General features: G+C 47.9%; 1 protein-coding gene across 2 annotated transcripts in view; it reads left to right on the top strand.

Annotated features, from left to right (window-relative positions):
• The window catches only part of LOC129813088 (methyl-CpG-binding domain protein 2-like), a 109,688-nt gene that overhangs the window by 61,027 nt on the left and 30,572 nt on the right, over positions 1-18,089 (top strand). For both annotated transcript variants that reach the window (XM_055865263.1, XM_055865272.1), the window contains exons 4-5: positions 6,312-6,402; positions 9,957-10,134. In XM_055865263.1, coding sequence (XP_055721238.1) covers positions 6,312-6,402; positions 9,957-10,134 — 269 coding nt within the window. The remainder of the gene's footprint in view (positions 1-6,311; positions 6,403-9,956; positions 10,135-18,089) is intronic.

Raw genomic sequence — 18,089 nt, forward strand, 5'->3', positions numbered from 1 at the left:
ACCTCTCCCGTCCTCTCTCCCTGTCCCGCTCCCTCCTCACCTCTCCCGTCCTCTCTCCCTATCCGCACCCTCCTCACCTCTCCCGTCCTCTCTCCCTGTCCCGCTCCCTCCTCACCTCTCCCGTCCTCTCTCCCTGTCCGCACCCTCCTCACCTCTCCCGTCCTCTCTCCCTATCCTCTCCCTCCTCACCTCTCCCGTCCTCTCTCCCTATCCTCTCCCTCCTCACCTCTCCCGTCCTCTCTCCCTGTCCGCACCCTCCTCACCTCTCCCGTCCTCTCTCCCTGTCCCGCTCCCTCCTCACCTCTCCCGTCCTCTCTCCCTATCCGCACCCTCCTCACCTCTCCCGTCCTCTCTCCCTATCCGCTCCCTCCTCACCTCTCCCGTCCTCTCTCCCTATCCATTCCCTCCTCACCTCTCCCGTCCTCTCTCCCTGTCTCGCTCCCTCCTCACCTCTCCCGTCCTCTCTCCCTATCCATTCCCTCCTCACCTCTCCCGTCCTCTCTCCCTGTCTCGCTCCCTCCTCACCTCTCCCGTCCTCTCTCCCTATCCGCTCCCTCCTCACCTCTCCCGTCCTCTCTCCCTGTCCGCACCCTCCTCACCTCTCCCGTCCTCTCTCCCTGTCCGCACCCTCCTCACCTCTCCCGTCCTCTCTCCCTATCCTCTCCCTCCTCACCTCTCCCGTCCTCTCTCCCTATCCGCTCCCTCCTCACCTCTCCCGTCCTCTCTCCCTGTCCGCACCCTCCTCACCTCTCCCGTCCTCTCTCCCTATCCTCTCCCTCCTCACCTCTCCCGTCCTCTCTCCCTATCCGCACCCTCCTCACCTCTCCCGTCCTCTCTCCCTGTCCCGCTCCCTCCTCACCTCTCCCGTCCTCTCTCCCTATCCTCTCCCTCCTCACCTCTCCCGTCCTCTCTCCCTATCCGCACCCTCCTCACCTCTCCCGTCCTCTCTCCCTATCCGCTCCCTCCTCACCTCTCCCGTCCTCTCTCCCTATCCGCACCCTCCTCACCTCTCCCGTCCTCTCTCCCTGTCCGCACCCTCCTCACCTCTCCCGTCCTCTCTCCCTGCCCGCACCCTCCTCACCTCTCCCGTCCTCTCTCCCTATCCGCTCCCTCCTCACCTCTCCCGACCTCTCCCCTTTCTCCCTTCTTGCCCTCACCATCTCCTCCCTCTACTCCCCCCCCCATCCTCTCTCCTTGCCTTTAACCTCTCAGGAAATTACCTTGGGGAAATGGGGGATGGCTGTCACCCTGGCAACAGCCAATTAGGTGTGAAGACATTATCATAGGTAATAAAGAGATGGGTAATAAAGTGGCGTTCTGTTCGTCAGGGAAGAGGAGGCTAGAGGGGAATAGACGAGATGGAGACACTGATCCATAGATGAGGACTGAGTGAGAGTGAGAGTGAGGGTGAGGGTGTGTGTGTGGGTGAGGGTGTGTGTGTGTGCGTACCTGCGTTAATGTTATAACAAATCCTAATGTTTCAGAGTCCCATTGCTTCTCATGCTACGTGTTTAGGCTCTATTAAGGACCGAACTGACATGTAACTTTGTCAGTGTGTGAGAAGCCAAAGGCAATGTGAATAACCTATTGATTGTAGCGTGTATAAACCTCACCGCCACACAGCTGTAGACACGGCTCTCTGGAATAAGAGATGAACTATTGATCACTGACCTTGTTATCAAGCAGCTAATGTTTTGAGCCAGCGCTTTAGAACCCGTCCCCCCCCGTCGTCGTCCGCGTCCCCCTAGTCCGCGTCCCCCTAGTCCGCGTCCCCTCCTTACCCCCGTCCCCCCCGTACCCCCCGTCCTCCTGTACCTCCCGTCCCCCCGTCCCCCCGTCCCCTCTCCATCTAAAATCCAGAGAGAGAAAGTCCTTGGGTGGTCTTCCTCCTGCTGCTGTTACTGGCGCGCACACACACACACACACACACACACACACACACACACACACACACACACACACACACACACACACACACACACACACACACACACACACACACACACACACACACACATCACACACACTTAACCTTGCTGTTAAGTGAAGTCAAATACTAGATGCCCTTTAAGTCTCCACAGCTTTCAAACCGGAAGGTCTTGAGCTTAAGGATGATATTCACCTCCAGAATCTACTGCAGCTGAGGTTACACAGCTACTGGTCATTTACCAAAGTTCACGGGATCTTCAGTCATTTTTGGTTCAATAACAGGTTATCTATGGTAACTTTGGTCATTTATACTTGAATATATAGTACCAGTCAAAAGTTTGGATACGCCTACTCATTCAAGGGACTTTCATTATATTTTTACTATTTTCTACATTGTAGAATAATAGTGAAGACATCAGAACTATGAAATAACACGTATGGAATCATGTAGTAACCAAAAAAGTGTTCAACCAAGTCCATATTATGGCAAGAACAGCTCAAATAAGCAAAGAGAAACAACAGTCCTTCATTACTTTAAGACATAATACATTAAATAATGTATATATATATATACATTAAATAATGTATATATATATATATTTTTTTTTTAATGCTCAAACCCTCATATTAAACAACAATTGTATTCACTCAATGAATGTATCATATTTAGGATAATGTTTTACAGCTTTGTCATTCAATTTTTTATTTAAAAATCATGTTATTTGATTATGGCGCCAGAGATTATTAAAGACACCTGTGATAATCTGAAGTACCCAAAATGGCCACTAGACGTCTTGTGATAAATTACATAAAATCCTTGAAAGTTACAACAATTCTGGTAGTTTACTGGTACATTTTCAAACATTTCCACTAATATATCCTCCCTTTGTAACCCTAATTGTAGCACTAGCAAAATACAATACTTGAATACAGGTTTTTCTCATTGAGATTAAATGGATTTTACAAGTGAAACCTGTTCAAGATGCAATATATGGCAGCAGGAAGTAGGCCTATTCTTTACGCAGTGTTATTGTACCAACGTTGTTGCTGCTCCACACTAAGTTCTGCCACTGCAGAGATATCTAGTTCTCTATATCTAGGTCTCTATATCTAGGTCTCTATATCTAGGCCTCTATATCTAGGCCTCTATATCTAGGACTCTATCTAGGCCTCTATATCTAGGTCTCTCTGACTAGGCAGCGATATCTAGGTCTCTGACTAGGCAGCGATATCTAGGTCTCTGACTAGGCAGCGACATCTAGGTCTCTCTGACTAGGCAGCGATATCTAGGTCTCTCTGACTAGGTAGCGATATCTAGGTCTCTCTGACTAGGCAGCGATATCTAGGTCTCTGACTAGGCAGCGATATCTAGGTCTCTCTGACTAGGTAGCGATATCTAGGTCTCTCTGACTAGGCAGCGATATCTAGGTCTCTCTGACTAGGTAGCGATATCTAGGTCTTTCTGACTAGGCAGCGATATCTAGGTCTCTGTCTAGGCAGCGATATCTAGGTCTCTCTGACTAGGCAGCGATATCTAGGTCTCTCTGACTAGGCAGCGATATCTAGGTCTCTCTGACTAGGCAGCGATATCTAGGTCTCTGACTAGGCAGCGATATCTAGGTCTCTGACTAGGCAGTGATATCTAGGTCTATCTGACTAGGTAGCGATATCTAGGTCTCTCTGACTAGGCAGCGATATCTAGGTCTCTCTGACTAGGCAGCGATATCTAGGTCTCTGACTAGGCAGCGATATCTAGGTCTCTGACTAGGCAGCGATATCTAGGTCTCTGACTAGGCAGCGATATCTAGTTCTCTATATCTAGGTCTCTGTATCTAGGTTTCTATATCTAGGTCTCTATATCTAGGTCTCTCTGACTAGGCAGCGATATCTAGGTCTCTCTGACTAGGCAGCGATATCTAGGTCTCTGACTAGGCAGCGATATCTAGGTCTCTCTGACTAGGTAGCGATATCTAGGTCTCTCTGACTAGGCAGCGATATCTAGGTCTCTGACTAGGCAGCGATATCTAGGTCTCTCTGACTAGGTAGCGATATCTAGGTCTCTGACTAGGCAGCGATATCTAGGTCTCTGACTAGGCAGCGATATCTAGGTCTCTGACTAGGCAGCGATATCTAGGTCTCTCTGACTAGGCAGCGATATCTAGGTCTCTCTGACCAGGCAGCGATATCTAGGTCTCTGACTAGGCAGCGATATCTAGGTCTCTCTGACTAGGCAGCGATATCTAGGTCTCTCTGACTAGGCAGCGATATCTAGGTCTCTGACTAGGCAGCGATATCTAGGTCTCTCTGACTAGGCAGCGATATCTAGGTCTCTCTGACTAGGCAGCGATATCTAGGTCTCTCTGACTAGGCAGCGATATCTAGGTCTCTCTGACTAGGCAGCGATATCTAGGTCTCTCTGACTAGGCAGCGATATCTAGGTCTCTCTGACTAGGCAGCGATATCTAGGTCTCTCTGACTAGGCAGCGATATCTAGGTCTCTCTGACTAGGCAGCGATATCTAGGTCTCTGACTAGGCAGCGATATCTAGGTCTCTGACTAGGCAGCGATATCTAGGTCTTTGACTAGGCAGCGATATCTAGGTCTTTGACTAGGCAGCGATATCTAGGTCTCTCTGACTAGGCAGCGATATCTAGGTCTCTCTGACTAGGCAGCGATATCTAGGTCTCTCTGACTAGGCAGCGATATCTAGGTCTCTGACTAGGCAGCGATAACTAGGTCTCTGACTAGGCAGCGATAACTAGGTCTCTGACTAGGCAGCGATATCTAGGTCTCTGACTAGGCAGCGATATCTAGGTCTTTGACTAGGCAGCGATATCTAGGTCTCTCTGACTAGGCAGCGATATCTAGGTCTCTCTGACTAGGCAGCGATATCTAGGTCTCTGTCTAGGCAGCGATATCTAGGTCTCTCTGACTAGGCAGCGATATCTAGGTCTCTCTGACTAGGCAGCGATATCTAGGTCTCTCTGACTAGGCAGCGATATCTAGGTCTCTCTGACTAGGCAGCGATATCTAGGTCTCTGACTAGGCAGCGATATCTAGGTCTCTGACTAGGCAGCGATATCTAGGTCTCTCTGACTAGGCAGCGATATCTAGGTCTCTCTGACTAGGCAGCGATATCTAGGTCTCTCTGACTAGGCAGCGATATCTAGGTCTGGCTACGAGCCAGCAAAGTCATTTTGTGGGTGTAGAAGTGAATTGCCTCCTACATTTTTTCAAGAAGTGGACAAAAGCGGAATGGCCTTGTATTAAAGTGTGGAAGATGCTACAGTGCCTCTCTCTAACTGGAAAGAGGATTAGTTGGACTCAGCAAAGGAGACAGGCGATGGGGGGCCGATCTGCTACAATCACACCCCTGTATAGAGAAGCCATCTCCTACCATGCCTAACCACCCTCTGCCTCTGTGTTAGAGAAGGCTTTGGGTCTCTCTCTCGGTCAGCCGCTCGGCTCGTCTGGCTTTGAAGGCCTTGGTTGGCACTAAGCCCAGCTGTTTATTCTCTGTGGTGTTTCTGTTGCGGCTGCAGGATTTATACATCTAGGGGGCTGATAGATTTATAGCTAGGCATGAATGAACTCTCCAGTTTGATAAATACCAGGTCTTGTTTTCTGGGGTGTCCTGGGACCTCATGGTTCCATCCTCACTGTTCCATCTCTCTCCTCCTCTTCCTCACTGTTCCATCCCTCTCCTCCTCTTCCTCACTGTTCCATCCCTCTCCTCCTCTTCCTCACTGTTCCATCCCTCTCCTCCTCTTCCTCACTGTTCCATCCCTCTCCTCCTCTTCCTCACTGTTCCATCCCTCTCCTCCTCTTCCTCACTGTTCCATCCCTCTCCTCCTCTTCCTCACTGTTCCATCCCTCTCCTCCTCTTCCTCACTGTTCCATCCCTCTCCTCCTCTTCCTCACTGTTCCATCCCTCTCCTCCTCTTCCTCACTGTTCCATCTCTCTCCTCCTCTTCCTCACTGTTCCATCCCTCTCCTCCTCTTCCTCACTGTTCCATCCCTCTCCTCCTCTTCCTCACCGTTCCATCCCTCTCCTCCTCTTCCTCACTGTTCTATCCCTCTCCTCCTCTTCCTCACTGTTCCATCCCTCTCCTCCTCTTCCTCACCGTTCCATCCCTCTCCTCCTCTTCCTCACCGTTCCATCCTTCTCCTCCTCTTCCTCACTGTTCCATCCCTCTCCTCCTCTTCCTCACTGTTCCATCCCTCTCCTCCTCTTCCTCACTGTTCTATCCCTCTCCTCCTCTTCCTCACTGTTCCATCCCTCTCCTCCTCTTCCTCACCGTTCCATCCCTCTCCTCCTCTTCCTCACTGTTCTATCCCTCTCCTCCTCTTCCTCACTCATCACCTGTCTGTTGTGTTTGCAGCTGTTCTGGGAGAAGCGGTTGAAAGGCCTGAGGGTGTCAGCTATCACAGAAGAGGTCCTCAGGACCATGGAGCTTCCCAAGGGTTTAACAAGTAGGAGCCTGCCTGTAGTCTGTCTGTTTAGTGTCATTAACCTGATATTATTAATAATAGGCTATCAATCATGTTATAGTTGTACATAACCACATAATCATACAGTTATAATGGTTAGAATTGTATGTCGTCCATTATTAGTTCAATATATTCACAGATCTACTATGAATAAAATACACTGGACTGTCATATAGAATACATATCAGTTCAAGTTTGTTTATTCATCATATATACATGAAGAACACAGTCTAATGACCTGATATACATAATATACATGAAGAACACAGTCTACTGACCTGATATACATGAAGAACACAGTCTAATGACCTGATATACATGATATACATGAAGAACACAGTCTAATGAGCTGATATACATGATATACATGAAGAACACAGTCTAATGAGCTGATATACATGATATACATGAAGAACACAGTCTAATGACCTGATATACATGATATACATGGAGAACACAGTCTAATGAGCTGATATACATGGAGAACACAGTCTAATGACCTGATATACATGGAGAACACAGTCTAATGACCTGATATACATGAAGAACACAGTCTAATGAGCTGATATACATGATATACATGAAGAACACAGTCTAATGACCTGATATACATGATATACATGGAGAACACAGTCTAATGACCTGATATACATGATATACATGAAGAACACAGTCTAATGACCTGATATACATGATATACATGGAGAACACAGTCTAATGACCTGATATACATGAAGAACACAGTCTAATGAGCTGATATACATGATATACATGAAGAACACAGTCTAATGACCTGATATACATGATATACATGGAGAACACAGTCTAATGAGCTGATATACATGGAGAACACAGTCTAATGAGCTGATATACATGGAGAACACAGTCTAATGACCTGATATACATGATATACATGAAGAACACAGTCTAATGACCTGATATACATGAAGAACACAGTCTAATGACCTGATATACATGAAGAACACAGTCTAATGACCTGATATACATGGAGAACACAGTCTAATGACCTGATATACATGAAGAACACAGTCTAATGACCTGATATACATGAAGAACACAGTCTAATGACCTGATATACATGAAGAACACAGTCTAATGACCTGATATACATGATATACATGAAGAACACAGTCTAATGACCTGATATACATGAAGAACACAGTCTAATGACCTGATATACATGAAGAACACAGTCTAATGACCTGATATACATGAAGAACACAGTCTAATGACCTGATATACATGATATACATGGAGAACACAGTCTAATGACCTGATATACACGAAGAACACAGTCGAATGACCTGATATACATGATATACATAGATAACACAGTCTAATGAGCTGATATACATGAAGAACACAGTCTAATGGCCTGATATACATGATATACATGAAGAACACAGTCTAATGAGCTGATATACATGAAGAACACAGTCGAATGAAAGGCTTATTTGCAGGTTCCACTCTCGACAGGTTGACCACCTAGACAAGTTGACCTCTCGACAGGTTGATCTTTCGACAGGCTGACCACCTCGACAGGTTGACCACCTAGACAGGTTGACCACCTAGACAGGTTGACCTCTCGACAGGTTGACCACCTCGACAGGTTGACCACCTAGACAGGTTGACCACCTAGACAGGTTGACCTCCTAGACAGGTTGACCTCCTAGACAGGTTGACCACCTAGACAGGTTGACCTCTCGACAGGTTGACCACCTAGACAGGTTGACCACCTAGACAGGTTGACCACCTAGACAGGTTGACCACCTAGACAGGTTGACCTCTCGACAGGTTGACCACCTAGACAGGTTGACCACCTAGGCAAGTTGACCTCTCGACAAGTTGACCTCTCGACAAGTTGACCACCTAGACAAGTTGACCTCTCGACAGGTTGACCACCTAGACAGGTTGACCACCTAGACAAGTTGACCTCTCGACAGGTTGACCACCTAGACAGGTTGACCACCTAGACAGGTTGACCTCCTAGACAGGTTGACCTCTCGACAGGTTGACCACCTAGACAGGTTGACCACCTAGACAGGTTGACCACCTAGACAGGTTGACCACCTAGACAGGTTGACCTCCTAGACAGGTTGACCACCTAGACAGGTTGACCACCTAGACATGTTGACCACCTAGACAGGTTGACCACCTAGACAGGTTGACCACCTAGACATGTTGACCACCTAGACAGGTTGACCACCTAGACAGGTTGACCTCCTAGACAGGTTGACCTCTCGACAGGTTGACCTCCTAGACAGGTTGACCACCTAGACATGTTGACCACCTAGACAGGTTGACCACCTAGACAGGTTGACCTCCTAGACAGGTTGACCACCTAGACATGTTGACCACCTAGACAGGTTGACCACCTAGACAGGTTGACCACCTAGACAGGTTGACCACCTAGACAGGTTGACCTCCTAGACAGGTTGACCTCCTAGACAGGTTGACCACCTAGACAGGTTGACCACCTAGACAGGTTGACCACCTAGACAGGTTGACCACCTAGACAGGTTGACCACCTAGACAGGTTGACCACCTAGACAGGTTGACCACCTAGACAGGTTGACCACCTAGACAGGTTGACCTCTCGACAGGTTGACCACCTAGACAGGTTGACCACCTAGGCAAGTTGACCTCTCGACAAGTTGACCTCTCGACAAGTTGACCACCTAGACAAGTTGACCTCTCGACAGGTTGACCACCTAGACAGGTTGACCACCTAGACAAGTTGACCTCTCGACAGGTTGACCACCTAGACAGGTTGACCACCTAGACAGGTTGACCTCCTAGACAGGTTGACCTCTCGACAGGTTGACCACCTAGACAGGTTGACCACCTAGACAGGTTGACCACCTAGACAGGTTGACCACCTAGACAGGTTGACCTCCTAGACAGGTTGACCACCTAGACAGGTTGACCACCTAGACATGTTGACCACCTAGACAGGTTGACCACCTAGACAGGTTGACCACCTAGACATGTTGACCACCTAGACAGGTTGACCACCTAGACAGGTTGACCTCCTAGACAGGTTGACCTCTCGACAGGTTGACCTCCTAGACAGGTTGACCACCTAGACATGTTGACCACCTAGACAGGTTGACCACCTAGACAGGTTGACCTCCTAGACAGGTTGACCACCTAGACATGTTGACCACCTAGACAGGTTGACCACCTAGACAGGTTGACCACCTAGACAGGTTGACCACCTAGACAGGTTGACCTCCTAGACAGGTTGACCTCCTAGACAGGTTGACCTCCTAGACAGGTTGACCTCCTAGACAGGTTGACCTCCTAGACAGGTTGACCTCCTAGACAGGTTGACCTCCTAGACAATGCAGCAACTATAGAAGAAAGAGTCATGCGAAAATGTAATTAAAAGTCAATGCCATAATGAGTGATTTAAGCTAACAATGAGTTATGTGAGTCTGTCTGTGGAGGTTGGGGTGTTCTGCCTATTGTTCTGTTTGTGACCGTGTTCCTGCGGTCGTGTTGTCCTGTATCAGGCGTGGGTCCAGACACGTCAGACGAGACTCTCCTCACGGCCATCGCCAGCGCCCTCCACATGAGCTCCTCCCCCATCACGGGCCAGACGACCTCGGCTGCAGAGAAGAACCCAGCTATCTGGCTCAACACGTCGCAGCCCCTCTGTAAGGCCTTCATAGTCACCGACCAGGACATCCGGTAAGAACCTGCTTAGGTGGGTGGGTCATCACTGAACGGTGGAACGCTTTGTTATGCCTTTATGTGCATAATAACAGTGCACTGTGCACGTCTCTCCTCTTGCTCTGCTGTGGTATTGATCTGCTGTGGTATTGATCTGCTGTGAGCTGTGGTATTGATCTGCTGTGAGCTGTGGTATTGATCTGCTGTGGTATTGGTCTGCTGTGGTATTGATCTGCTGTGGTATTGATCTGTTGTGGTATTGGTCTGTTGTGGTATTGATCTGTTGTGGTATTGATCTGCTGTGGTATTGATCTGCTCTGGTATTGGTCTGCTGTGGTATTGATCTGCTGTGGTATTGGTCTGCTGTGGTATTGGTCTGCTGTGGTATTGGTCTGCTGTGGTATTGACCCTACACACTGGCACAGGACCCTGTATATAGTCACCTTACCCCTATACATATCTACCTCCATCACTCCAGTATCCCTGTACATTGTTAATATGGTACTGACCCTGTATATAGTCACCTTACCCCTATACATATCTACCTCCATCACTCCAGTATCCCTGTACATTGTTAATATGATACTGACCCTGTATATAGTCACCTTACCCCTATACATATCTACCTCCATCACTCCAGTATCCCTGTACATTGTTAATATGGTACTGACCCTGTATATAGTCACCTTACCCCTATACATATCTACCTCCATCACTCCAGTATCCCTGTACATTGTTAATATGGAACTGTCCCTGTATATAGTCACCTTACCCCTATACATATCTACCTCCATCACTCCAGTATCCCTGTACATTGTTAATATGGAACTGTCCCTGTATATAGTCACCTTACCCCTATACATATCTATCTCCATCACTCCAGTATCCCTGTACATTGTTAATATGGAACTGTCCCTGTATATAGTCACCTTACCCCTATACATATCTACCTCCATCACTCCAGTATCCCTGTACATTGTTAATATGGAACTGTCCCTGTATATAGTATGTTTACTTACTTTCTAGTGTTGTTGTTGTTTGTATTCCTGGTGTGACGTATGGATTGCTGGGTAGTTGTGTTTAGAGCTGGTAGGAAAGGCTCTTCACTTCACCTGTGTACGTGACATATATATATACATATAAACCTGAAACTTGTTTGAGTTGCAGTAGATTCTCCTCACCTCAGACAGCTCCCACTGTGACGTGACACACACACACACACACACACACACACACACACACACACACACACACACACACACACACACACACACACACACACACACACACACACACACACACACAGACACACACAGACACACACAGACACACACACACACACACACACACACACACACACCCCCCCACAGCTCCCACCTCTCCCTCCCACCTCTAATCCTGCCAGAGCGGGCCTATTGTTTGTGTGGAAGCGTCAGGGAGACAGAGGCACAGCAACACAGCAGCACGACTGAAATGACAATTTTGGCATTTGCAGAGAGCTGCTCACAGCTAGAACTGAACACGTGTGACTAGGAGATACGCTTCTCTGCTGATGTAATGGGCACGTTCTTAGTGTTTCAGCCCATACGGTAACATTCACCATGCGTGTACATTTTATCCTCCGCTCCTGACTGAATGTGCTGCCGTAGAAAAGTAATGAATAGAATGCGTGAGCCACATCAATTAAACATCATTTGAATGAATATTCTACATTACCATGGCGATTATTGCATCACAATACCAGGCAGCCTTAGAGAGCGGATGAGGTGACCAGTTATATTGCCAGGGTTAGAGGTTCCAAGTCTGTTCTATTCATTGTATTTCTATCTCACTCAACCATACTCAGCTGTTGGTTCCAAACACACAAAATACATAACCGTCGGTTACATGGTTATACGGTAATTGTACCAGCCCTCAACAGTAGTGGTATGTGTAATTGTACCGGCCCTCAACAGTAGTGTTATGTGTAGTTGTCCCAGCCCTCAACAGTAGTGGAATGTGTAGTTGTACCAGCCCTCAACAGTAGTGGTATGTGTAGTTGTACCAGCCCTCAACAGTAGTGTTATGTGTAGTTGTCCCAGCCCTCAACAGTAGTGTTATGTGTAGTTGTACCAGCCCTCAACAGTAGTGTTATGTGTAGTTGTCCCAGCCCTCAACAGTAGTGGAATGTGTAGTTGTACCAGCCCTCAACAGTAGTGGTATGTGTAGTTGTACCAGCCCTCAACAGTAGTGTTATGTGTAGTTGTCCCAGCCCTCAACAGTAGTGTTATGTGTAGTTGTACCAGCCCTCAACAGTAGTGGAATGTGTAGTTGTACCAGCCCTCAACAGTAATGTTATGTGTAGTTGTACCAGCCCTCAACAGTAGTGGTATGTGTAGTTGTACCAGCCCTCAACAGTAGTGGTATGTGTAGTTGTACCAGCCCTCAACAGTAGTGGTATGTGTAGTTGTCCCAGCCCTCAACAGTAGTGTTATGTGTAGTTGTACCAGCCCTCAACAGTAGTGTTATGTGTAGTTGTACCAGCCCTCAACAGTAGTGGTATGTGTAGTTGTACCAGCCCTCAACAGTAGTGTTATGTGTAGTTGCCCCAGCCCTCAACAGTAGTGTTATGTGTAGTTGTACCAGCCCTCAACAGTAGTGGTATGTGTAGTTGTACCAGCCCTCAACAGTAGTGGTATGTGTAGTTGTACCAGCCCTCAACAGTAGTGTTATGTGTAGTTGCCCCAGCCCTCAACAGTAGTGTTATGTGTAGTTGTACCAGCCCTCAACAGTAGTGTTATGTGTAGTTGTACCGGCCCTCAACAGTAGTGGTATGTGTAGTTGCCCCAGCCCTCAACAGTAGTGGTATGTGTAGTTGTACCAGCCCTCAACAGTAGTGGTATGTGTAGTTGTCCCAGCCCTCAACAGTAGTGGTATGTGTAGTTGCCCCAGCCCTCAACAGTAGTGGTATGTGTAGTTGTCCCAGCCCTCAACAGTAGTGGTATGTGTAGTTGCCCCAGCCCTCAACAGTAGTGGTATGTGTAGTTGCCCCAGCCCTCAACAGTAGTGGTATGTGTAGTTGCCCCAGCCCTCAACAGTAGTGGTATGTGTAGTTGTCCCAGCCCTCAACAGTAGTGGTATGTGTAGTTGTCCCAGCCCTCAACAGTAGTGGTATGTGTAGTTGCCCCAGCCCTCAACAGTAGTGTTATGTGTAACTATGCTTCTCCATTGATCCTATCCTCTACACAGGGAACTGTGATGTGCCTGTTAGGAGCTTTGGTTCTGTCTAACGTATTGTTGTTATCGTTAGTATTACATTTTTTATTGAACGTTTATTTCCACACGGAGTCCCATTGAGACCAAGGCCTCTTTCACAAGCGCTGCATATACACAATTTATCCCATTTACTAAAACAGCATCATAAAACGATTTACAAGCCATTCAAGAAAAACAATCAATTCCTCTGCAAAGAGGTCCTTAATCAACACGTTGAACTGCCCCAGAGGCACCAGAACATCCAGTTGAACTGCCCCAGAGGCACCAGAACATCCAGTTGAACTGCCCCAGAGGCACCAGAACATCCAGTTGAACTGCCCCAGAGGCACCAGAACATCCAGTTGAACTGCCCCAGAGGCACCAGAACATCCAGTTGAACTGCCCCAGAGGCACCAGAACATCCAGTTGAACTGCCCCAGAGGCACCAGAACATCCAGTTGAACTGCCCCAGAGGCACCAGAACATCCAGTTGAACTGCCCCAGAGGCACCAGAACATCCAGTTGAACTGCCCCAGAGGCACCAGAACATCCAGTTGAACTGCCCCAGAGGCACCAGAACATCCAGTTGAACTGCCCCAGAGGCACCAGAACATCCAGTTGAACTGCCCCAGAGGCACCAGAACATCCAGTTGAACTGCCCCAGAGGCACCAGAACATCAAGTTAGACCTGCCCCAGAGGCACCAGAACATCAAGTTAGACCTGCCCCAGAGGCACCAGAACATCAAGTTGAACTGCCCCAGAGGCACCAGAACATCCAGTTGAACTGCCTCAGAGGCACCAGAACATCAAGTTAGAACTGCCTCAGAGGCACCAGAACATCAAGTTAGAACTGCCTCAGAGGCACCAGAACATCAAGTTAGAACTGCCTCAGAGGCACCAGAACATCAAGTTAGAACTGCCCCAGAGGCACCAGAACATCAAGTTGAACTGCCCCAGAGGCACCAGAACATCAAGTTAGAACTGCCCCAGAGGCACCAGAACATCAAGTTGAACTGCCCCAGAGGCACCAGAACATCAAGTTGAACTGCCCCAGAGGCACCAGAACATCAAGTTGACCTGCCCCAGAGGCACCAGAACATCAAGTTGACCTGCCCCAGAGGCACCAGAACATCAAGTTGACCTGCCCCAGAGGCACCAGAACATCAAGTTGAACTGCCCCAGAGGCACCAGAACATCAAGTTGAACTGCCCCAGAGGCACCAGAACATCAAGTTGAACTGCCCCAGAGGCACCAGACCATCAAGTTGAACTGCCCCAGAGGCACCAGACCATCAAGTTGAACTGCCCCAGAGGCACCAGACCATCAAGTTGAACTGCCCCAGAGGCACCAGACCATCAAGTTGAACTGCCCCAGAGGCACCAGACCATCAAGTTGAACTGCCCCAGAGGCACCAGAACATCAAGTTGAACTGCCCCAGAGGCACCAGAACATCCAGTTGAACTGCCCCAGAGGCACCAGAACATCCAGTTGAACTGCCCCAGAGGCACCAGAACATCCAGTTGAACTGCCCCAGAGGCACCAGAACATCAAGTTAGAACTGCCCCAGAGGCACCAGAACATCAAGTTAGAACTGCCCCAGAGGCACCAGAACATCAAGCTGAACTGCCCCAGAGGCACCAGAACATCCAGTTAGACCTGCCCCAGAACATCAAGTTGAACTGCCCCAGAGGCACCAGAACATCAAGTTGAACTGCCCCAGAGGCACCAGAACATCAAGTTGAACTGCCCCAGAGGCACCAGAACATCAAGTTGAACTGCCCCAGAGGCACCAGAACATCCAGTTAGAACTGCTCCAGAGGCACCAGAACATCAAGTTGAACTGCCCCAGAGGCACCAGAACATCCAGTTAGAACTGCCCCAGAGGCACCAGAACATCCAGTTAGAACTGCCCCAGAGGCACCAGAACATCAAGTTGAACTGCCCCAGAGGCACCAGAACATCAAGTTGAACTGCCCCAGAGGCACCAGAACATCAAGTTGAACTGCCCCAGAGGCACCAGAACATCCAGTTAGAACTGCCCCAGAGGCACCAGAACATCCAGTTAGAACTGCCCCAGAGGCACCAGAACATCCAGTTAGAACTGCCCCAGAGGCACCAGAACATCCAGTTAGAACTGCCCCAGAGGCACCAGAACATCAAGTTGAACTGCCCCAGAGGCACCAGAACATCAAGTTAGAACTGCCCCAGAGGCCCCAGAACATCCAGTTGAACTGCCCCAGAGGCCCCAGAACATCAAGTTGAACTGCCCCAGAGGCACCAGAACATCAAGTTGAACTGCCCCAGAGGCACCAGAACATCAAGTTGAACTGCCCCAGAGGCACCAGAACATCAAGTTAGAACTGCCTCAGAGGCACCAGAACATCAAGTTAGAACTGCCTCAGAGGCACCAGAACATCAAGTTGAACTGCCCCAGAGGCACCAGAACATCAAGTTGAACTGCCCCAGAGGCACCAGAACATCAAGTTGAACTGCCCCAGAGGCACCAGAACATCAAGTTGAACTGCCCCAGAGGCACCAGAACATCCAGTTGAACTGCCCCAGAGGCACCAGAACATCCAGTTGAACTGCCCCAGAGGCACCAGAACATCAAGTTGAACTGCCCCAGAGGCACCAGAACATCAAGTTAGAACTGCCCCAGAGGCACCAGAACATCAAGTTGAACTGCCCCAGAGGCACCAGAACATCAAGTTGAACTGCCTCAGAGGCACCAGAACATCAAGTTGGATTCATTTTTATTCTTAACTAACTCATCAATATGCTCATCAATAACTCATCAATAAAGATTCCTTTTTTTGTCAATCCAGATGGCCAGATATTTATAAGCGGGGACACCGTCAACGAGGACACCGTCAACGAGGACACCGTCAATGAGGACACCGTCAATGAGGACACCGTCAATGAGGACACCGTCAACGAGGACACCGTCAACGAGGACACCGTCAACGAGGACACCGTCAACGAGGACACCGTCAACGAGGACACCGTCAACGAGGACACCGTCAATGAGGACACCGTCAACGAGGACACCGTCAACGAGGACACCGTCAACGAGGACACCGTCAACGAGGACACCGTCAACGAGGACACCGTCAACGAGGACACCGTCAACGAGGACACCGTCAACGAGGACACCGTCAACGAGGACACCGTCAACGAGGACACCGTCAACGAGGACACCGTCAACGAGGACACCGTCAATGAGGACACCATCCAATGCATAAATCATCAGATAGAAGTGTATTTGAAAAGAACATGTAGCCGGTGGTTTTTACCTGCGTTCACTACCAATTTCAGTTCAACAAAGGCTTTCTGCACGGCATGTTACACTTTTTGTTTCGCAGATAGACCTATATTGTTTATACAGACAGTAAAAAGTACAGGACCAAACATCGACCCCTGTGGGACACCTTTTCCTAATGTCACGGAAACCTGATTTAACGCCATCATGTTCTGCCTGTCAGGTATTTTATGGTGCTTGATCCAGGCCAATTGCAGACAATCTTTGAATTAGTAAAGAGTGGTCAACAGTATCAAAAGCCTTCGATAGGTCAATGAAGAGGGCAGCCCAGTCTTTCATTTTTATACGTACCCTTTACCATGTTATTTAACACCAGGGATGCAGTGGGGATGGTACTATGACCCGGCCTGAATCCAGATTGAGGGATCACATTTGGTAGCTAGGGAAAGATCTAGGCTGATGGGTAATCAAAGATTCTAGAACATATACCCATTGATTCTAGAACATAGACCCATTGATTCTAGAACATAGACCCATTGATTCTAGAACATAGACCCATTGATTCTAGAACATAGACCCACTGATTCTAGAACATAGACCCATTGATTCTAGAACATAGACCCACTGATTCTAGAACATAGACCCACTGATTCTAGAACATAGACCCATTGATTCTAGAACATAGACCCATTGATTCTAGAACATAGACCCACTGATTCTAGAACATAGACCCATTGATTCTAGAACATAGACCCACTGATTCTAGAACATAGACCCACTGATTCTAGAACATAGACCCATTGATTCTAGAACATAGACCCATTGATTCTAGAACATAGACCCATTGATTCTAGAACACAGACCCATTGATTCTAGAACATAGACCCATTGATTCTAGAACATAGACCCATTGATTCTAGAACATAGACCCATTGATTTTAGAACATAGACCCATTGATTCTAGAACATAGACCCATTGATTCTAGAACATAGACCCATTGATTCTAGAACATAGACCCATTGATTCTAGAACATAGACCCACTGATTCTAGAACATAGACCCACTGATTCTAGAACATAGACCCATTGATTCTAGAACATAGACCCATTGATTCTAGAACATAGACCCATTGATTCTAGAACACAGACCCATTGATTCTAGAACACAGACCCATTGATTCTAGAACACAGACCCATTGATTCTAGAACATAGACCCATTGATTCTAGAACATAGACCCATTGATTTTAGAACATAGACCCATTGATTCTAGAACATAGACCCATTGATTCTAGAACATAGACCCATTGATTCTAGAACATAGACCCATTGATTCTAGAACATAGACCCACTGATTCTAGAACATAGACCCACTGATTCTAGAACATAGACCCATTGATTCTAGAACATAGACCCATTGATTCTAGAACATAGACCCATTGATTCTAGAACACAGACCCATTGATTCTAGGACACAGAC

The sequence above is a fragment of the Salvelinus fontinalis genome, chromosome 2, assembly GCF_029448725.1.
Source record: "Salvelinus fontinalis isolate EN_2023a chromosome 2, ASM2944872v1, whole genome shotgun sequence".
Lineage (NCBI taxonomy): Eukaryota > Metazoa > Chordata > Actinopteri > Salmoniformes > Salmonidae > Salvelinus > Salvelinus fontinalis.